This window comes from Girardinichthys multiradiatus, chromosome 12, assembly GCF_021462225.1.
Source record: "Girardinichthys multiradiatus isolate DD_20200921_A chromosome 12, DD_fGirMul_XY1, whole genome shotgun sequence".
NCBI classification, from domain to species: domain Eukaryota; kingdom Metazoa; phylum Chordata; class Actinopteri; order Cyprinodontiformes; family Goodeidae; genus Girardinichthys; species Girardinichthys multiradiatus.
Window position 1 is genome coordinate 39,164,935 of NC_061805.1, and position 22,443 is coordinate 39,187,377.

The 22,443-nt window shown below is 39.6% G+C and overlaps 2 protein-coding genes across 3 annotated transcripts; both read right to left on the bottom strand.

Moving 5' to 3' along the window:
* Positions 1-9,893: 9,893 nt before the first annotated feature.
* Positions 9,894-14,032, bottom strand: LOC124877638 (indoleamine 2,3-dioxygenase 2-like). Of its 2 annotated transcripts, none has more exons than XM_047380997.1 (10): positions 13,870-14,032; positions 13,321-13,416; positions 13,121-13,240; positions 12,922-13,040; positions 12,798-12,812; positions 12,606-12,705; positions 12,339-12,456; positions 12,211-12,289; positions 10,467-10,615; positions 9,894-10,378 (listed from the first exon to the last, which is right to left on the bottom strand). In XM_047380997.1, exons 1-10 carry the CDS (start codon positions 13,960-13,962, stop codon positions 9,990-9,992), a joined length of 1,278 nt encoding a protein of 425 aa, XP_047236953.1. In that variant the 5' UTR covers positions 13,963-14,032; the 3' UTR covers positions 9,894-9,989. The 2 variants fall into 2 exon arrangements, with proteins under 2 accessions (XP_047236953.1, XP_047236954.1); XM_047380998.1 differs by having other exon boundaries at positions 12,211-12,262; positions 13,870-14,030.
* Positions 14,033-17,612: 3,580 nt separating this feature from the next.
* LOC124877910 (indoleamine 2,3-dioxygenase 2-like) lies at positions 17,613-21,595 on the bottom strand. Its single transcript, XM_047381545.1, has 10 exons — positions 21,456-21,595; positions 20,926-21,021; positions 20,726-20,845; positions 20,527-20,645; positions 20,403-20,417; positions 20,220-20,319; positions 19,953-20,070; positions 19,825-19,876; positions 18,081-18,229; positions 17,613-17,992 (listed from the first exon to the last, which is right to left on the bottom strand). The coding sequence occupies exons 1-10, from the start codon at positions 21,546-21,548 to the stop codon at positions 17,613-17,615; spliced, it is 1,242 nt and encodes a 413-aa protein (XP_047237501.1). The 5' UTR covers positions 21,549-21,595.
* Between the last annotated feature and the right edge of the window lie 848 nt (positions 21,596-22,443).

Below are 22,443 nucleotides of genomic sequence, written 5' to 3' on the forward strand. Positions count from 1 at the left end.
GCAGAATCAAGAAATAAATTAAGTAGAACCTGTCTGACAACATAAGACAGGCTAAAATATCTCAAAAGGCAGCACATAATGCCCAATCTAAAGACATTCAATCGCACATAGAAAACAAAGTCAGATATATCTATCGGTCTGGAAAGAATAAGAAAGCCATTTCCAAGGTTTTAGGACTCCAGAGTAGCAGAGTGAGAACCACTCGACACAAATAGAGAATATGTTGAACACTGATGAACCTTCTCAGGAGAGGCTAGTCTACCAAAATGATTTCAAGAGTTAATTAACGGCTCATCCAGGAAGTCACAGATGAACCCAGAACAACATCTGTAGGCCTCACTTGTCTCATTTAAGTTCAGTGTTAATGATTAAACAATGTGAAAAAGAGTGGGCAAACTGGAATGAAAGTTAGAGGTAACAAATCAATGGTTACCAAAAAAGAACCCTAACCCACATTTTCTGACAACATCATGATTATTTTTGGGAAAGTATTCAGTGGACTGATAAGAAAACAGTGGAACCTTTTGGAAGGTGTGCTTCCTATCAAATCTTGCATAAAATGAAAAGCATTCCAGAAGAATAACATCAGACCTACAGTTAAGCATGGTGGTTGTACTGTGATGGTCTGGAATGGTATGAAACTCCATATCACGTTACAAAAGAATTATTTTTTCTTCTCATAGCACTGAAAAAATGCTGTTTCTGTAGTGTGTACATCAGCAGTAAGGACTCACACTAGTCAGCGGTAGTCTTAGTAAACAGCAAGGATGGATGGATATTGCTGAGGAAGGCACAGTTGAAGAATGATCGTCTCCAGAACCTGAACTGGTGCAAATCAATATAGTCATTTTGAATAAATTAGAATATTATTTAAAAGTTCATTTATTTCAGTATCTCCATTCACTAACTGACACACATTAGATTAACTAAACATTGACTAATGGTTTAAAGCTTTTATTTCTGTTAATTACAGCGGGGAGATCAAGTATTTGATACACTGCCAATTTTGCATGTTTTCCCACCCACAAAGCATGTAGGAGTCTTTAATTTTTATCATAGAAACTCTTCAATTGTGAGTGACGGAAACTAAAACAAAAATCGAGAAAATCACATTGTGTGATTTTCAAGTAATTAATTAGCATTTTATTGCATGACATAAGTATTTGATCATCTAACAACCAGTAAGATTACCAGCTCTCAGAGGTCTGTTAGTTCTTCTTTAAGAAGCCCTCCTGTTCTCCATTCATTACCTGTATTAACTGCACCTGTTTGAACTCATTATCTGTATAAAAGACACCTGTCCACACACTCAATCAAACAAACTCCAACCTCTCTACAATAGCCAAGACCAGAGAGCTGTGTGAGGAGATCAGGGATAAGATAGTAGACCAGCTCAAGGCTCGGATGGGCTGCAGGAAAATAGCCAAGCAACTTGGTAAGATGGCAACAACTGTTGGCGCAATTATAAGGAAATGGAAGAAATTCAAGATGACGGTCAGTCTCCCTCGGTCTGGGCCTCCATGCAAGATCTCACCTTGTAGGGCATCAGTGATCATGAGGGAGGTAAGGGATCAGCCTAGAACTACATGGCAGGACCCACTCAATGACCTGAAGAGAGCTGGGACCACAGTCTCAAAGAAGACCATTAGGAACACACTACAACGCTATGGATTAAAATCCTGCAGCACATGCAAGGTCCCCCCGTGCATGTCCAGGCCCATCTGAAGTTTGCCAATGACCATCTGGATGATCCAGTGGAGAAATGGAAGAAATTATTGTGGTCTGATGAGACAAAAATAAAGCTTTTTGGTCTAAACTCCACTTGCCATGTTTGGAGGAAGAAGGATGAGTACAACCCCAAGAACACCATTCCTACTGTGAAGCATGGAGGTGGAAACATAATTCTTTGGGAATGCTTTTCTGCAAATAGGACAGGACAGCTGCACCGTATTGAGGGGAGAATGGTTGGGGCTATGTATCAGGAGATCTTAGCCAACGACCTCCTTCCTCCAACCTCTTTAGGACAACTGTGGTGATGGTGGCATGAGTTCGTCAACCGGTGGGTTGCCAGTTCAAGCCCCCGCTATGTCTGTCTCAGTCGTTGTGTCCTTGGGTAAGACACTTCACTACTGATCGTGGTCAGAGGGCTCGGTGGTGCCTATGTATGGCAGCCTCACTTCTGTCAGTGCGCCCCAGGGCAGCTGTGGTTACAATGTAGCTAGCCACTGTCAGTGCGAACGTGTGTATGAATGGGTGGATGACCGAACGTAGTGTGAGGTGCTTTGGGGTCTCTGGGGACTTGATAAAGCACTATAAAACTACAGGCCATTTACCACTTACCATTTCTCTCAGTAAGGGCATTGAAGATGGGTCGTGGTTGGGTCTTCCAGCATGACAATGACCCGAAGCACACAGTCAGGGCAACTAAGGAGTGGCTCCATAAGAAGCATTTCAAGGTTCTGGAGTGGCCTAGTAAGCGTTCAGCCCTGAACCCAATCAAAAATCTTTGGAGGGAGCTGAAAGTCCATATTGCCCAGCGACAGCCCCGAAACCTGAGGGATCTGTATTGAGGAGTGGTCCAAAATCCCTGCTGCAATGTGTGCAAACCTCGTCAAGAACTACAGGAAACATCTGATATCTGTAACTGCACACAAAGGTTTCTGTACCAAATATTAAACGTGACCTATTATACTTCCTTTTAAACATTTGGGATAGGTCTATGGGCTATACAAAACATGTTAATTACATTTTTTGCACAAAATCATTCTCAGATTTCACCTCCTCACTTACCCCTTTTTTGAGCTCCTTTCAGTAGGAACTGTTTTAGGGTTCTGTCACTTTTATGCAAATTAGGTGCCTACCACTTCCACTTGTGAAAACGACACCGAAACTTATAAGACACAACAATAAGTACTTACATGTCTGTCATCTGCAGATTTGCCATGAACAGTAGGGACTGACCATATTTCTGTCTAAGTCTTTCTGAAAATCCCGACATGTACTGACGTGGGTTCTCAAAGCTGTCTGTGGTGAAGTCATTCGCGCAAACTCATACTGTTTTTGGCAATGTGACTGGAACATTGCCCTCAAAAATAAAATAAGCCACAAATCTTTGTCATCTGACAGCGGGAGAATTTGCATGGACACCTGTGGATCTTTGCAGCCAACAACAGAACATCTGCTTTTGGGTAGCCATTATAAAGCGTGTGTAAGGTCAAATCAGCCACCAAGACGTGATCCTCTACTGAAAATCAAGTGGGTGGAGCTCCGCTTCAGTTGCTAGTCTGGGGTGGGACTCAGGTAGCATTGCTAGGTGCCAGTGTAATTGTGATATCACAATTACGTGGTTTTTAAAACCGAGCAATTCTAGAAAAAATAAAAACATTCATTTATTGCCAAAAAACGTCTGAATGTTTTTTTTTTTTGTGTGTGTTTAGACTGTTTGTAGAAGCATTAGAGACCCAAAGAGAGGTATAAAAACGATCAAAAAGTGAAGTTTGTATAAAAGGTCCCCTTTACGCTTTATTTTTTGATGTATCAAAACTTATGCCATTCAATAAAATGCTAATTAATTACTTAAAAATCACACAATGTTATTTTCTGGATTGTTATTTTAGATTCCGTCATAGGTACTCTTCACACCCTTGAAGAGTACCTATGATAAACACATGCACGCCCACACTTACACCCACAGGTGTTTGGATTTAGTTGTTAACAGAAACACAGAACTACTCTATATTGAGCTGCAGTTGCCACTAAATACATCTTGAATTCATTAGTACTGTGTACTTTTCAGTAACATTGTGGTTGTTATATATGCGTTTCTGCAAGTGTACAAGCAGTCTTCTAGGGTATTATCTTGCATTCTGTTTATCCTTCTTTCTCTCCTCAACTCTTGTCTCCTCTTGCTTTTACCTTTTTGCCCCACCTCACTCCCTTTCTTGCTTTGTTTTTTTTTTCCATTTTGTATCCATTGCATTTAAAATAATCCCAAACCAATAAAAAAAAATTTTAAAAAACTGACAAACTTTCATGTGACAGACATTATTGAATCAATGTTATGTTTATTATGCCACTCTGGTCCTCAGCCCACAATTTAAAATGTAACTCAGATTATTTCCATTTTAATCAAGTTCATCAGAGTTACCCTTTCTCTGAAGATGATTCATGAAACCTGGCTCAATATCATCAAACACATAAGATGTAGTTGGAAGTCATTTTTCAGATTCACACTGGAAGAGTTTTCAGATTCACACTGTCATCAGATGTGAATCTGAAAACTATTTGTGATAACATTCATCATAATGTATTATCAACATGATGGAGAAAAAGGTGTGACAAAGTTGTCCTGACTGCATTGTTATTTGTTCCTTCTTGTCTAGTCAGTGAAGTCATCTGGCTTGGATCTTTTTATCACCGTCACATTGGAGCATCTGTAATTCAACACCTGAAAAGCAGCCTTTCAAACCAGCTGCAAACCACTTCATTTTCCCCTTTTTGATCTCTTTGGCTGAGTCAGAGAGAGGAAGTGAAAAAGTTGTTGCAAGATGAATACATCAAAGGCTTTTCACTTGTTCTAACAGATTCTCCACATGATGCATTATCCCATACTCATTTTTAAACAAACATGAAAAATATAAAAACCACAGCTTAGCGGAGGCATAAGATGTGACTAACTGTGACCATTAGACAAAATGTGTTTGAACTTCCACAGCAGAGAAAATTTTGATGTTTTGCTTCTGTCTAAAGAGCCATTAATAGACAACTAACTGATGAAGGATTGATGATTTGCCAATTTAAAGGTTACCAAGTTTTTTGAAGTTCTTCAAACAGTATATAGGGAGAAGCCTTTAACCCAGGGCTAAACTACCACAACATTTCTAAGGTTTAAACACGATAGCCCACAAGCTACAGAAACAAGGACACTGATATCCCTCAAACAGACAGTTCAGGATGTTTAATTAAAGTTTGGTCAAAATGGTAAAAGCAGTTAATATTTTGCCTGGGGTAAACAACTCTGAGTATCTTTAATTAGTATAAATCCGGATTAGTTGGTCCACGAAGCTGACAAAAACAACTAATCCAGGAGAAGCCAAGTCCAAAACAGACATTTACCATCTTAAAACAACTCTACTTTCAAAAATGTCATAGGAGTTTATGTGAATGCTTTCTCTGTAACCTTTAACCCCCCATAATGTTTGCATCGAACAGTGTATAACAGAGCAGCTGGTGCTTATTTACATAGAAAATGGAGGTTGGAGGCAGTGCACCACCAGTGATCTTCCTATGTTTAACATACTGAGAAAGGAGCATGTTATTATTTCTCGTAAAAGTAATCACTTAATAGAAAATTAAAGCAGTGTGAAAGTCAATAGGATAGCATTTAATTAATTCACAGTAATATATTTGCTGGTTCTACCAATATTTATTTTTATCAGGCAATTAGTCTGACTGTAAAATGCTTAATATGTTCTGTTTTTAGTACTTGTTTCACACAGGAAGATCATTGAAGGCACACCTCATCCAACATTTTTTGCCATTTGGTTCTGTGTAAATATCATCTAGGTACTTCTGCAGCATCCAAGAAGACAAGCTAAGCAATAATATGACGGTGATTCTGTTTGTTGACAAAGTTAAACAGAAAAACATTCAGTAATCGGACAAAAAGTATTTTACTTCGGCCTGCCTCCAGTGAGGTAGATAAACAACCCCAAAATTAATTTCAAGGTAATTTCTTATTTAATTATTTATGCATTTATATTATTTGTGGAGTGGTTGAGCAAATTAAAAAACAAAATTCAAAAATTACTTTATCAAAGACTGACAGGCTGCAGGATCAACTAATCTGGTTTCATACTAAATGAATCCAGATTTATTTTCTGTTCTCTCCTCACGCTTATTTGTTACTAACTCAGAGAACGCTATCTGTAGTGTACATTTAAGTACACTACATTGTAGGTGTACATTTAAAATGTAAAAAAACAGCTCTCCAAGACAAAGCTAATTTGGAAAAATAAATAAATAAAAGTATTTAAGTATTTAAAGTATTTAAAGAAAGGAATCAGGCTTTGGGTATTAATGTAACCGTAACAGAAAAACAGGCAAATATGTTCTTCAAGTTACAAAATAGGTTAGGTCAACTGAGGATGCAACTATATGATGACAGCAGTATTAGTTGTGCCAGTACGTGTCAGATGTTTTTGGGGTTTATAGCCTCAGGAAATTGCAGCCAGGTTTTGCTCTTTTGTTGACAGAGCCCTTGAAAAGAGTTTGAACATGACCCAGTGTAACCGAGGGGTGTGACCAATTAGTAGATAATAAAAATGTATCTGATCTGTGGGTGTGTAGACATCAATGTTTGACAAAGATAGCAAACTCAAGATGAGTGGAAAGTGGAAGAAACACCCTATCTCCTACTGTGCTGCACATGTATCCCTAAATTCCCAGCTACACCCGTCATGTGTATACACCAAGAGAAATCTGTCCCTCCCTGCTGCCAATGACGGCGCTCACTTCGCAGAGCGAGAAGAGGTCCTGGCTTTGCTTGGCTTGATGCAAAGCAGCAGAAACATAAATTCAATTCTGAAATAACAAAATCCAGGATATCCTGTGGTTAACCACCAAGGCACAGATATCCGATTGTCTTACCCCAAGGACAATCCTCAACTGTAACCCTGTCGATTCTGTCAGATGGAATATGGATGTTTGAGTAGATTTCATGAAAACAAAAGTGACTCCAGATGTCCTTTGCTGGGGGAAATCATGTGTTTAGTTTGTTGAGCTAATTCATGGTATGATTTGGTTGGTAAACCCTTTAGCAGAAATTCCTCTGAGGACATTTAGAACAAAATGTTGGCCTAACCAAACAATCTTCTGCACAGTTTAAGTGTTTATGGACCAGGTGTGTGCATGTGTATGGATGTGTCATGTCTCACAGCGAAACCACCCACGTGACACAGGGTGAAACTTCAGTATCCATGCAGGCCCAGCCCCTACTACACAATGAAGGCATCCTTAGAGATGGCCTGTGTTTACAGCTGGGTTGTCAGGGAGTCCTCCACATACATGACAATAAGGAAAGGGGTTATTTGCTTTGGCTGTGAAAGACGACTCTAATCAGATCACCATCATGTGAACTCACTGTTTTTTTTCCCTGCCACCCATCCCTTCTCACCCCTGTGCTGTTTCTGTTCACCTTTCACCTCCTCATCTCAGGCCTTTCTGTCGTTTCAATGAAGAGAACAAGAGCATGAAAATAAAATGGCTTAAGTCTCTTCAAACACATGGAAGAAGCCATCAGGGTTGGTAGAATCACAACATGTTTAATTGTTTTCTCTCACGTTCATCACATCCCATCACTGGCAATCATGTACAAAGAGACAGCATGAGATAAGGGAGATCCCTCAGGTTAGGGGAAATAATAAAACACCGATGGTGATAAGCCGGTGAAGGTGAAGATTACACTGCCAATCGTGGCACAATCCATCCCTTCATTGCTCTGGGTTTTCCACATGCTCATTCCAGGAAGTACAGTGAAGCACATGAGGGCTGAAGGAGGAAGACAGGAGATCTGAGGTAACCACTCTGAAGGGTGATGAATCTCTGGTCTGCATTGTTCATTGTACTTCAACATGACCACCCTGTTGTTGGAATCATCTGTGGAGTAAAGCTTCAACAAAGGACGATTATTTTCTGGCATGGGCAGGTTATGTTTGAGCATGTTGCTGGTTTAGTGCGGATGTTGTGGGTTTCTGTATAACTTTAGACACGACAGATGAAATAAGGTATTATTGTTTCATTATTGTCAGTCTGACATGTCAAAAATAGGAAGTACACTCTCTTGTGCGATTAGATAATTCTGTCTATCTAATTCCGAGTTCATAACCAAACTGTTAAGTCTTTAAGCTCACCTTCGTTGTGTTGCCTTTTAGTGCCCCACCATGACTCTATAAGGTATTGCAATATGCTATATATCCCTTAACATTTTTCAGATTTTCTAAACAGCCCTTGTCTTTAGTGTAATGAATAACTTAACTTTGCTAAAAATCTAAAATTATGCATTTCCATTTTATTTCAAATCCTAAATCTATTTTGAATGATTTGCTATTTTCTCATTTTGCAGTACAAAAAGACTGCATTGATTCAGTGGACATCTATTGTTTTTGTTGCACCAACACTGTCATATATTCAGTGCTGTGAAAAGGTATTTGCCCTGTGTAGATTTTCTCTGTCTTTTCTTTGTTGTTAGACTCCATGTCAAAATGATTTAAACATAAGACAAAGATAATCTGAGTAAATAGAAAAGTAGTTTTCAAATGACGAGTCCATTGATTAAGAGAAAATTTGTCTGCCTGACCTATACAATCACTTTAATAGAATCTATTAGACAACGTGAAGTAGGCTAAAAGATTTCAAAGCAGATATGAAACAAAGTCACTGATGTCTGTCTGTCTGGAAATGGTTACAAAGCCATTTCTGAGGCCATGGGACTCCAGTAAAACACAATGACCACCATTATCCCCAAATTGAAAAAAACAGTGGTGAATCTCTTGAAGTGTGGCCTGCTGACCAAAATTACTCCAAGAGAACATCAACAACTCATTTAGGTGGTCACAAAAGAACCAATAACAACAACTAAGGCACTCCAGGCATCACTTGCTTCAGACCCTGTGCATACACAGCATTTCTTTGGTAAAAACGTAAACGTTTTGTTGCATTTCTACTGTACACCACAACAGCACGATTTGAAATCGGGTTCCAGAGTGGAAGGATTTGAAAATATACCGGTCTCAGTAGTTGTGTACACAGGAAAAACAGAATCTACCTGTATTTGCAGTTGCAGAATAACTGCAAGATGTTCTTCTGAAATTTGGTGGTTTTATAATTCAAAGTCACATGAAGCCACCAACTGATGGAGGGGCTGTGAAATTCCATCATTTTATTAACGTTTTCACATGTGTGCTGTGCACACATTTTAGAATTAAAATGTTGTCATGTACAGTTTTTTTTTTAATGGATTGTTGTTGTGTACACAGGGCCTCAGTTAACGTCAAAGTTCAAGATTCAACAATAGGAAAGAGACTGGGCAAAAATTGCTTAAACTATAGATTGTCAAGGCCAGAACCACTTAGGATCAAAAGGCCAATTTCACTGTCCCTAAAAAACATGATGAACAACTTTAAGAAGCAAAATCCCTGAAGGACAATGCACGGCCATCAGTTCGAGACCATAAGCCAACTGCACTTATGCAACAGGACAGTGATCCAAATAAAATGAGGACGTCCACCACTGCATAGCTAAAACAAAAAAATTAAAATTTCGGGGTAACTTTGTGGCATACAACTTTTATGGAAATAAGAAATACCAACGTTGTGGTGGAAAAATAATTTTAAGTGTTATTTTTCAAAACTAGAAAACAGCAGGGGATATATGTGTTGGTTTACAAATCAATGTCTTAGGAAGCTTAAATGCTACCAAAGTTCTTTATCTTTTCTTAAGCATTTGTTTTTTCACATTGACCTATTTTTAAGGATGCCCTCTTATCCACCAAACATAAGTTTAAGACATTAAGTCTCTGAGATTGCTGCCAAATGTCTTAGCTGTTTATCAAATACATTTGAGATAAATTCCGCAACCCTTTTTAACCAAAATAAATGACTTCTGTCGTCTAATGGCTTAATGTTCTCTGGACAAATGGGTCTGATGCATTCCTCTGCCACTCCAGGGCAAACTAAAGATTGAGTTAGTGGTTAAATTAAATGGAAAGCAATAGAAATGGTTTAAATTAGGGTTTGGACTGAATGATTGGTATTCTACATGTCTTTTAGGTTAAGGATTTTTACAAAGTAAACAATGTTGAATGCTGGAAATGTGATTGAGATGTCTCACTCTTATTTTGGGAAAGGTAACAAGTTTATAATCATACAAAATTCTCTTTTTACAGTAATCAGACTTGATTTTATTTGTATCTTCATTGATAACAGCTCTCATCAACTGTCATTCTGACTTGTTTGAGGCAAGAAGATAACTTCTGTTTTATCCCTCACAGTTTTTAGGAAGGTCATGATGCCAGAGCCACCGGTGCCTCTGTCCTCCAGTGATATGGGGGCTCTGCTGACTATTTCCCCCTCCGAGTCCTGGCTGTTCTTGCGCAGTTGTCGAGCTCGGGCAGCAGGGACAGTGATGAAGCGGCTCACAACATTGATATGGTAGCTGCGAAAGGCCAACAATTTTGACACGCAGACATCAAAGACCTTGTTTAGGTAATCATTGGCCTGCTGCTGGACAAAATCCCTCAGCGATGGTTGCACAGATATATCCTGGATCAGTTTCCTGTGGGCAGGTGGCATATAGCTCCTCATGCAAGTTAGAAAGGCACCTGAAATAAAGACAAAATCAGCACAGTATATTTCCGTTTCTACACCTTTAATATTGTCATTTTATGTTCAAATGTTAAGTTGTCTTACGACTTTTGTCTTCATGTTTGACTCCTAGTAGTTCATCAAAGCATTGCAACACACTACTTTGTGCAGCACTTCCTCCAGAATATTTGATCGGTTCAGTCTGGACACCTTCATAAACAAGCCCCTTTGGCATAGAGGGGTTGTCCTTCCACCTGAGAATGTACATACTAATTTATAACTCACAATGCCTTGCAAATGTATTTATACTTGTCTGACCTTTTAACAATTTGTCAGGTTACAAACACAATTTTTGATGTATTTCAGTTGAATTTTACCTGACAGACCGTCACAGAGTAGCAGATAAACGGGATACGGACAGATAAATATACATGGTTTTCAAACGTATTTATAAATAACAATTCAAAAAGGGTAGTGTGCACTATATTAGGGCATCACAATTGTTAAACATGGTGATGGCAGAATCATGCTGTGGAGATGGCTTTGTTCAGCAGGGACAGGGAAACTGTTCAGAGTGGAATGGCAGATGGATGGAGGGAAATGCCGGGCAATCCTTGAAGAAAACCTCTTGGAGGCTCCAAAACACTTAAGACTGAATTGGAGGTCCACCTCTCAGCAGAAGATTGAAAAGAAAAATACAAATTTCCATTGGGATGGTTCTAGAAACCTATCCTTTTGTTAGAATGGCCCAGTCAAAGTCCAGACATAAATCTAACTGGGAATCTATGGTAAGATTTGATGATTGCTGTTCTAAGACAAATCCAATCTCACTGAGCTTGAGATCATTTGCGAAAAAGAATGTGCTAAAGTTTTGGTCTTCTGATGTGTAAAGCTGGTGAAGACATACCTCCAAAGACTCAAAGCTCTAATTGCAGTGAAAGGTGGGTTTACTAAGTAATAACTAACAGGGCTGAATACAAAAGCACATTACACAAACAAAAAAGAAAACCATGTATCATTTTCCTTTTACTTCCCAATTCCGCACTAATATACAGGTACATTTTAAAGAATTAGAATAACATAAAAAAGGTCCTATATCTTTTCTCACTCATTTCACAAAGTGAAACTCACTTATTATGTAGATCGAAGATGATTGTGGCTTACAGATAATAAAAACCCCAAAACTCATGGTGTCACATCCTAATCAGCTGATTAACTCAAACACCTGCAAAGGTTTTGTGAGCTAAAATCCATTCAAGAATCTGGGGGAGCTTCACAAGGAGGGTACTGAGGCTGGGGTCAGTGTATCAAGAACCACTGCATGCAGATGAATCCTACACATGGGCTTCAAGCGTCTAAAGAGAAAAATAACTAGACTGTTACTCGGTGCCCCAAAGAACTCATTTTAGATTCAAAGAAGGTTTGCATTTTGCTTGGAAATCAAGGTTCCACAGATTGGTGGAGAAGTGGAGAGGCCCAGAATCCACAGTCCTTGAAGTCCAGTGTGAAGTTTCCACAGTCAGTGATGATTTGGGGTGCCATGGTATCTGCTCGTTTTGGTCCATTCTGTTTTCTAAAGTCCACAGTAAACGCAGCCTTGCAGGAAATATAGCATATAATACTTCATGCTTCCTTCTGCATTTTTTAAAGATGTACCTGTATTATTATGTATCGCAGAAAAATCCTAATAAAATAAATTAATGTTTGCGGTTATAATGTGAGATAATGTAAAAGATGTAAGGGGGTATTCAACTGCTTGTAACACATAAAAACATGTTTGAAATGTCAATAAAAGGTTGTAGAGTGAGGGGAATTACAAATAATGCAAATAAAATTAAGAAGTCTGTACCCAGACAGGTAGATCCTCATATCGCCGTAGAAGACTGAAGGGTCCACATACACTGAGGGAAAATAACATTCATCACAGCCTTCATTAAGGTCAATTTTTATTATTTTCATTATACATCAGAGTCTCACCGTGCATCAGTTTAAGTGCATCATTCATGTCCTGTATAGACTGGCTGATGTTCTCCAGTGCTTTGGCCACAGCTTCCATGTGACCACACCTGACACCATTGATGACCGTGGGAATGCTCTGTAATACAGTTGCACAATAGCTTTGTCTGAAATGTCATCAGTTTCTAATAATGTTTAGAGGTCCTTTTCACAGTCTTCAGTCAGTCAACCAATTACAACAGTGTTTTTCACATTATTGGAAGTAAAGTATTTGTTATACATCTTCACCCTTATTGCCGGGACTGCTGCAAGCTCCACCAGCAGAGTGACCAAGAAAAAACCTTTGACACTGTCACCACCTGGGATTCTGACCAGCACCTCCAGGTTCCTGTGTCATACAAGTAAAGCAAAGAGAAATGTAAAAATAAAAATATTCCTATGGAGCACGAGAAGATGAAAACTAATAGTAAAAATACTCACTCCATATCAAAAGGTCTGGCATGTGAGATCAGAAGATGGGCATGAAAAAGAAGCAGGATATGTTTTAGCATTTCATTTATGTAGGATGCAATTAAAAATATCTGCAGGACATTTTGTCCTTTACCCCTCTGGATCTTTTCTCTTCCAGTTAGCTAATACTGCATCTGCATGGGTGAGAATTGGGGGAAGCCCTAAGCACTGTGACACCTCCCAGTAAGGAACGGCAAGGTTCCTTGGCAGCATCTTTAAAAAAAGATTATTAAAAAAGATATCATACACAAACTGATCACAGAAGTGAAAGAGGAAAAGGCAAACTGTATCACCTCAACAGTATTGTTTTCACCTTCCTGCCACACATAGCCCATGGTAATCATGCTAAGGACCAGGTGGGCAAGCCGTAACTCTCTGTGGTCTTTGAGGAACCTGGTGCTCAGCAAAGGCATCTGGACAAGCATAACAGCTCTGAGCAATCTCACAATAATCAGCTGTGAACTCTGCTGGTGGGTTTATTGTCACCTTTTACCTTGTTAACATGAGACCGCAGCTCATTACTGTGCAAAAGCTCTGGCAAACGCAGGGCAATATCCATCCATGGCTGGTAATAAGAAGGAAGATTTTCCTGCAAATGAAAAGAAATATCAATCAAAATGGTAAACCCACAATGACAAATGTGTGGAAGTGGTAAAATAATGGAAAGCTTTGACATCTTTAATTTTTAAATTTTATTGCCGTTTCACTGCAAGCAAAGTGAATCCGAGAATGTGAGAAATGGGGTATTGAACATGTGGGCTGTTTCTTGGAAGAAAGGTCTGTTCAAAAAAATACTAACGAGCAAAATGCATTTATGCTCATCTATATTAGTCAGTTTCAATTAATACTTGTTAAACTTCCAAGGTTGGCATCACATAACAATATAAATGTCCTGTTTGGCTTATGTGCATGAAAATAAATCTGTACAAGTGACAGTTTCTGATTTACAGTTCTGTTCTGAAATGCATTAAGACCTAGAATTTCACTCAGACTTTCTGGATAATGATTAAAAGGCAGATATCAGAGGAGCTATTCCACCTACCAGAGGGTCTGGAAGCACAAACCCCAGTTTCTCTGAAACATAGTAGGAGTCCAGTGAGAAAGGAGCCTCACGCTCTGTCTTAGCCGAAGCCATAGAGAAGATAAGACAGGAGTGAGCATCTGACTGTCTGAATGGCGAAGAAGACTCCAACTTGACTGGACTCTGGCACAAGCTGTTATGTAAAGTTACTGCTTACACAACAGTTATCTCTGACATGTACTGTTGCAAAATCAATGGCTGGCTTCATTTAGTGAATCACTTTGTAAAACTCTTCCTTAAACATCCAATACTGAGAAGTAAAACTCAAAATCAGCACCATTAATATTTAAGGCTGAAAGCAGCATTAGGCAGCCCTTGCAGCTTGGCACTGCTCGGCCTGTGTTGCAACCATGGGAGTCTTGCATTGCCACCTCCACACCACTGAAAAACCCACCGCTTGATTCCGCATGTCACCACTAGGTGTATGCGTGAGCAAGCTTTCATATGACCTTCTGTTTTGTAGGGTTCTGCCCTGGCTAGCTTTCAAAATTTAGCCAAAATCCAACAGTCCTGATGGAAGCTCACTTCTTGTTTAGTGGCAAAGGATTAATGAAGACTTTCTGTCATGCTTTAGAAATGTCATCTGAAATGAATGTGTCTTATTAGACCAAATTAGAAAATTCTGGAGACTGTCAAGGAAGGTCAGTCAGCTAAGAAACCTGTCATTTGGTCTATGTAGGTGGGGCTAAAGTGATGTCATGATTTGACCATGCTGATTTGTCGATGTATGCAAAATTTGTTGTGGATCCAATGATGTATGAGGGAGATAAAGCGTTTGAAAATGTCTAGGGTGTGTGATTGATCCAAATTCTAATGTAATTCAATAGAGCTGTTTAGGGGTTGACAAAGATCAACCATATTCAATTTAGAGTGAATCAAAGCATAACTGTCTAGTTTAGAGGCCAACATATGACAATGGCGAGATATAACAACTTGCCACGTCACCACACCCACACAGACCAGCCAACAGTAGTTGTTCCTAGTTGGATGCACTATCACCTTGTTCTGTTTGGTCACACTGTGCTTGAAACTTGTAAGTGAGGATGTAAAAGAAGGACTCCATCAAGTGAAACAGGTGACTTCCTGTTGTAAGTGGGTGGGGCTAAACTGATATCAGGAAATGAGCAGATAAATATGATCAGTGCTGGTCTGGGATGACGCACAGAAAGTTTAGTGTGTTGACGTTATTACAGTTTTGTCATTTATGGCGAGAAGTCAGACTTTGAGGGCTTGGCCCCACCCACATGCCTTGATTTTTGATAAATATTGATTCCCAATGTCTTAAGGGTAAACAGAGTGGTTCTGATGTATTTTGAGGTCAAAAGCTTTAAGGGGAGTTTGCTCAGCTACGATGTGTATAAAGAAAATGGAGGCTTTGATCCAAAGTTAGTGACTTCTAGTGGGGTTTGGAACATGGGTCCAAGAGACTTTTTGTAAATAATCTGAACTGAAACTATCTGTGTAGTTATCTGTGTAGTTATGCTGCTATAGGCTTAGGCTGCTGGAGGACATAACGACCACTTTCATCCTCTTCGCTACATTCTCACACTACTCTCCAATTTTGCATTGTTTGCTGTTATTTCAGCTTTTAACCTTGTTCTCTCTATTCTCTTCCTAGAAGCTACACCTGGCCTGGCTCTGTGTCTGCCTGTGACACCTTTCTGGAGAGGGGAATCGTCCGAGCTTCTGCTGGCAACAACTTAATGCTCACCCTCTACCAATGATTCACATAGCCCTGTGTTTTAGTGTTTAACCCTTTCTCTCTCCTAGACATGGAAATTGACTGAGCTTTTACTGTAACTAATTATATGTGCTCTCTTTCAGACTCTAACCTTGAAAACTGGCTCAGAGTTTATCTGTTCTTTCTTTCTAGGTGAAACGACTAAAGGAGCTACATCCACTAACATTTACTTTTCCTTCCCATAGAAAGTAGTTCTGGATCAGTGCTTCTGTGTTTTTTTTGTGTCTCTGCTCTGTTCTCTCAAACCCCCAGTCGGTCTACATGCTCATCCGGGAGGAGTGAATGCTGCAAGTCACTGACTGGATGCAATCTGCTGGGTTTCCTTAGATAAAAAAAACTTTTTATCCAATTTGAATAAAAAGCTAACTCCGACTGCACTGTTCAATGGTTAGGATTAATAGGAATGTATGTACCTGACTGTTGTGAAGTGCCTTGAGACAACATGTGTTGTGAATTGGCGCTATATAAATAAAACTGAATTGAATTGAATTGAATAGAAGATTTGCAGTGGAATCCAAAAGATCTGCGGTGGAATTGATTAGATTAGCTGTGGAATTAATTGACAAGGCCCAGGAGACAGAGGTGGGTCCACCTGGATGCCTTCGTCGAGGAGATCAGGAACACGAGGTGGGTCCACCTGGATTACCCTAATCCTGGAGATCAGGAGACGGAGGCAGTTCGTCCTAAAAACCCCTCCGAGACGTCACGCTGACCCTTAGAGGCAGGAGTAGAAGTGATAATGAAGACAAAGAAGATAACTGTGCCAGGACTGTAGATGAAGGTGGTGATAACAGAGCTAGAAATGTAGATGGCAGTCCTGAAGATGGTGGAGCCAGGACTGTAGATGACTGATCAGGAGGAACAAATAGTTATGATGATAAGGACGCCAGAGTGGCAAAGGATGAAGATGTTGGCACTGTGCTTAAGAGACATGGAGCAGCGAACACAGCTGCAAAAGGTTGTAAAATGGAATAAGACAGCCATTTCTAACTGAAAACCACAGGAGGGCGCTGAATCCTTGTCTTGGGGAAACAACGCAGTGATCTGAGACGTGGAGCTTGCTTGGAACACGGAAGCCAGAAGCCAGGTCGGAAACGCCAGGCTGAGGAGGGGGGTTCGACCGGACCCAACGGAAGAGGTGAAGATGCCCCTGTCTGACACCTTCAGAACATGAAAGAAGGTAACAGCATGACCCTCCGGAGACTAAATGTAGCCGCCAGCCTGACCTTCTGAGTCAGGAATGGGAATGGCTCTACAATAACGTCCCCTTCGGCAGGAGAAGGAAACATCCAGTGTGACAGCAAGCAGAATCAAGCTGTCTTCTGGAACCTTGTAGGCTAGGCGGACATGGAAATCCTCTGCTGTGGGTCCATGAAGCAAGGAAGGAGCAGCAGCAGGCAGACGGGAAACGCAATCCAGATCCACCGAAGCAGGAAACATTAAGGCGGTAGATGGAGAGAGGAGGTATACCGCCGCTGACCAGATCCAGGTGGTGGAACAGCTAGTCTAGATGCAGCAAACCTTCTGGAACCCCAGAAGGTCTGCTGGATCTCCTCCAGCAGCAGTGGAGAAGCAGTGCAGAAGTCTGCTAGCTGGCTGCAAAATGTCTTAGCTGTTTATCAAATGATTTGAACTAAATTCCATAACCACACCAAGGCAAACTAAAGATTGAGTTAGCGGTTAAATTAAATGGAAAGCAATAGAAATGGTTTGAATTAGGGTTTGGACCGAAGGATTAGTATTCTACTTGTCTTTTAGGTTAGGAATTTTTACAAAGTAAACAATGTTGAATGTAGGAAATGTAATTGTGATGTCTCACTCTTATTTTCAAGTTTATAAACATGCACAATTCACTTTTTACAGTAATCAGACTTAATTTTATTTGTATCCTTTTTGATGACAGCTCTCATCAACAGTTTTTTTTAGTAGGTAAGTAAGTTTTTTAATAAGTAATTAAGCATTTTTATTTGCTTGTTTGAGGCAGGAAGACATCTTTTGTTTTGTCCCTCACAGTTTTTAGGAAGGTCATGATGCCAGAGCCACCGGTGCCTCTCTCTTCCTGTGATGTGGGGGCTGTGCTGACTATTTCCCCCTCCGAGTCCTGGCTGTTCTTGTGCAGTTGTCGAGCTCGGGCAGCAGGGACAGTGATGAAGCGGCTCACAACATTGATATGGTAGCTGCGAAAGGCCAACAATTTTGACACGCAGACATCAAAGACCTTGTTTAGGTAATCATTGGCCTGCTGCTGGACAAAATCCCTCAGCGATGGTTGCACAGATATATCCTGGATCAGTTTCCTGTGGGCAGGTGGCATATAGCTCCTCATGCAAGTTAGAAAGGCACCTGAAATAATGACAAGATCATCGCAGTACATTTCCGTTTCTAAACCTTTAATGTTGTCATTTTATGTTCAAATGTTAAGTTGTCTTACGACTTTTGTCTTCATGTTTGACTCCTAGTAGTTCATCAAAGCATTGCAACACACTACTTTGTGCAGCAGTTGTTCCAGAATATTCAATCGGTTCAGTCTGGACACCTTCATAAACAAGCCCCTTTGGTATAGAGGGGTTGTCCTTCCACCTGAGAATGTACATACTAATTTATAACTTACAATGCCTTGCAAATGTATTTATACTTGTCTGACCTTTTAACAATTTGTCAGGTTACAAACACAATTTTTGATGTATTTCAGTTGAATTTTACCTGACAGACCGGCACAGAGTAGCAAATAAACGGGATACGGACAGATAAATATACATGGTTTTCAAACTTATTTATAAATAACAATTCAAAAAGGGTAGTGTGCACTATATTAGGGCATCACAATTGTTAAACATGGTTATGGCAGAATCATGCTGTGGAGATGGCTTTGTTCAGCAGGGACAGGGAAACTGTTCAGAGTGGAATGGCAGATGGATGGAGGGAAATGCCAGGCAATCCTTGAAGAAAACCTCTTGGAGGCTCCAAAACACTTAAGACTGAATTGGAGGTCCACCTCTCAGCAGAAGATTGAAAAGAAAAATATAAATTTCCAATGGGATGGTTCTAGAAACCTATCCTTTTGTTAGAATGGCCCAGTCAAAGTCCAGACCTAAATCTAACTGGGAATCTATGGCAAGATTTGATTATTGCCGTTGTAAAACAAATCCAATCTCACTGAGCTTGAGATCATTTGCAAAAAAGAATGTGCTAAAGTTTTGGTCTTCTGATGTGTAAAGCTGGTGAAGACATACCTCCAAAGACTCAAAGCTCTAATTGCAGTGAAAGGTGGGTTTACTAAGTAATAACTAACAGGGCTGAATACAAAAGCACATTACACAAACAAAAAAGAAAACCATGTATCATTTTCCTTTTACTTCCCAATTCCGCACTAATATACAGGTACATTTTAAAGAATTAGAATAACATAAAAAAGGTCCTATATCTTTTCTCACTCATTTCACAAAGTGAAACTCACTTATTATGTAGATCGAAGATGATTGTGGCTTACAGATAATAAAAACCCCAAAACTCATGGTGTCACATCCTAATCAGCTGATTAACTCAAACACCTGCAAAGGTTTTGTGAGCTAAAATCCATTCAAGAATCTGGGGGAGCTTCACAAGGAGGGTACTGAGGCTGGGGTCAGTGTATCAAGAACCACTGCGTGCAGATGAATCCTACACATGGGCTTCAAGCGTCTAAAGAGAAAAATAACTAGACTGTTACTCAGTGCCCCAAAGAACTCATTTGAGATTCAAAGAAGGTTTGCATTTTGCTTGGAAATCAAGGTTCCACAGATTGGTGGAGAAGTGGAGAGGCCCAGAATCCACAGTACTTGAAGTCCAGTGTGAAGTTTCCACAGTCAGTGATGATTTGGGGTGCCATGGTATCTGCTCGTTTTGGTCCATTCTGTTTTCTAAAGTCCACAGTCAACGCAGCCATGCGGGAAATATAGCATATAATACTTCATGCTTCCTTCTGCATTTTTTAAAGATGTACCTGTATTATTATGTATCGCAGAAAAATCCTAATAAAATAAATTAATGTTTGCGGTTATAATGTGAGATAATGTAAAAGATGTAAGGGGGTATTCAACTGCTTGTAACACATAAAAACATGTTTGAAATGTCAATAAAAGGTTGTAGAGTGAGGGGAATTACAAATAATGCAAATAAAATTAAGACGTCTGTACCCAGACAGGTAGATCCTCATATCGCCGTAGAAGACTGAAGGGTCCACATACACTGAGGGAAAATAACATTCATCACAGCCTTCATTAAGGTCAATTTTTATTATTTTCATTATACATCAGAGTCTCACCGTGCATCAGTTTAAGTGCATCATTCATGTCCTGTATAGACTGGCTGATGTTCTCCAGTGCTTTGGCCACAGCTTCCATGTGACCACACCTGACACCATTGATGACCGTGGGAATGCTCTGTAATACAGTTGCACAATAGCTTTGTCTGAAATGTCATCAGTTTCTAATAATGTTTAGAGGTCATTTTCACAGTCTTCAGTCAGTCAACCAATTACAACAGTGTTTTTCACATTATTGGAAGTAAAGTATTTGTTATACATCTTCACCCTTATTGCCGGGACTGCTGCAAGCTCCACCAGCAGAGTGACCAAGAAAAAACCTTTGACACTGTCACCACCTGGGATTCTGACCAGCACCTCCAGGTTCCTGTGTCATACAAGTAAAGCAAAGAGAAAAGTAAAAATAAAAATATTCCTGTGGAGCACGAGAAGATGAAAACTAATACTCACTCCATATCAAAAGGTCTGGCATGTGAGATCAGAAGATGGGCATGAAAAAGAAGCAGGATATGTTTTAGCATTTCATTTATGTAGGATGCAATTAAAAATATCTGCAGGACATTTTGTCCTTTACCCCTCTGGATCTTTTCTCTTCCAGTTAGCTAATACTGCATCTGCATGGGTGAGAATTGGGGGAAGCCCTAAGCACTGTGACACCTCCCAGTAAGGAACAGCAAGGTTCCTTGGCAGCATCTTTAAAAAAAGATTATTAAAAAAGATATCATACACAAACTGATCACAGAAGTGAAAGAGGAAAAGGCAAACTGTATCACCTCAACAGTATTGTTTTCACCTTCCTGCCACACATAGCCCATGGTAATCATGCTAAGGACCAGGTGGGCAAGCCGTAACTCTCTGTGGTCTTTGAGGAACCTGGTGCTCAGCAAAGGCATCTGGACAAGCATAACAGCTCTGAGCAATCTCACAATAATCAGCTGTGAACTCTGCTGGTGGGTTTATTGTCACCTTTTACCTTGTTAACATGAGACCGCAGCTCATTACTGTGCAAAAGCTCTGGCAAACGCAGGGCAATATCCATCCATGGCTGGTAATAAGAAGGAAGATTTTCCTGCAAATGGGAAGTTTCACCATTGGGACAAATGAAAAGAAATATCAATCAAAATGGTAAACCCACAATGACAAATGTGTGGAAGTTTTAAAATAATGGAAAACTTTGACATCTTTAATTTTTAAATTTTATTGCCGTTTCACTGCAAGCAAAGTGAATCTGAGAATGTGAGAAATGGGGTATTGAACATGTGGGCTGTTTCTTGGAAGAAAGGTCTATTCAAAAAAATACTAACGAGCAAAATGCATTTATGCTCATCTATATTAGTCAGTTTCAGTTATGTCCTGTTTGGCTTATGTGCATGAAAATAAATCTGTACAAGTGACAGTTTCTGATTTGCAGTTCTGTTCTGAAATGCATTAAGACCTAGAATTTCACTCAGACTTTCTGGATAATGATAAAAAGGCAGATATCAGAGGAGCTATTCCACCTACCAGAGGGTCTGGAAGCACAAAGCCCAGTTTCTCTGAAACATAGTAGGAGTCCAGTGAGAAAGGAGCCTCACGCTCTGTCTTAGCCGAAGTCATAGAGAAGATAAGACAGGAATGAGCTCTGAATGGCTGAATGGTGAAGAAGACTCCAACTTGACTGGACTCTGGCACAAGCTGTTATGTACAGTTACTGCTTACACAACAGTTATCTCTGACATGTACTGTTCCAAGTAAAGTTTAGCAAATCAATAGCTGACTTCATTTTGTGAATTACTTAATAAAACTCTTCCTTAAACATCCAATACTGAGACATTAAAATCAAATTCAAAATCAATACCAATAATAATAAAAAGATAACAAAGAAGAAGAGAAGAAGAAGAATTTAGCAGATTAAATACTTTTAAAATTGTTTGATTGAACTGAAATTCTAAAATGGTATTTTGCAAAGAAGGCGAGTTTATTAGATGAATATTTAAAGAAAGAATAATAAATAACTAGAAAATTTCGGAAGAAATTTAGACGGGGCCTGCCTCTTGGTGCGTGCTTCTGGGACCGGAGCTTGATATTTTTATTGAAATTCATTGTTTATGCTATTTTCTATGCTATTATCTGCTTAAAATATTACTAGTAACTCTGGAAGACTGAGGCTTTTATTATGAAATTTTCAGTAAGCCTTATTTTAAATGAGCAACACTGGGTGAGCTCCAACATTATTGTGAAGCCCAGTCCTGAAATGATCTATTGTTTAATATGCAAAGGCTTTTATTTTGTAGAGCATGTTTTGTCTTATTTTGAAAGTCCAGCATGGTTGTACTTTCAGGTCTGGCGTAGTTCCACTAGTTATATAGAAGCTGGTTGCTATTCTAAATTCATTATGTATGCTATTATCAGCTTAAAATATTACTACTAACTCTGGAAGACTGAGGCTTTTATTTTGAAATTTTCAGTAAGCCTTATTTTAAATGGGCAACACTGGGTGAGTTCCAACATT

Excerpts from the sequence above, each read along its gene's own strand:
- LOC124877638 (XM_047380997.1), bottom strand. The coding sequence starts at position 13,962 with ATGGCTTCGGCTAAGACAGAGCGTGAGGCTCCTTTCTCACTGGACTCC. Across the intron at positions 13,041-13,120 it reads GTGAAAACAATACTGTTGAG|ATGCTGCCAAGGAACCTTGC; the intron begins GTGATACAGTTT and ends CTTTTTTTAAAG. Across the intron at positions 12,290-12,338 it reads TGCACTTAAACTGATGCACG|GCTGTGATGAATGTTATTTT; the intron begins GTGAGACTCTGA and ends ACCTTAATGAAG.
- LOC124877910 (XM_047381545.1), bottom strand. The coding sequence starts at position 21,548 with ATGACTTCGGCTAAGACAGAGCGTGAGGCTCCTTTCTCACTGGACTCC. Across the intron at positions 21,022-21,455 it reads TTGTGCTTCCAGACCCTCTG|GAAAATCTTCCTTCTTATTA; the intron begins GTAGGTGGAATA and ends TCCCATTTGCAG. Across the intron at positions 18,230-19,824 it reads ATGAGGATCTACCTGTCTGG|GTGGAAGGACAACCCCTCTA; the intron begins GTACAGACGTCT and ends GTACATTCTCAG.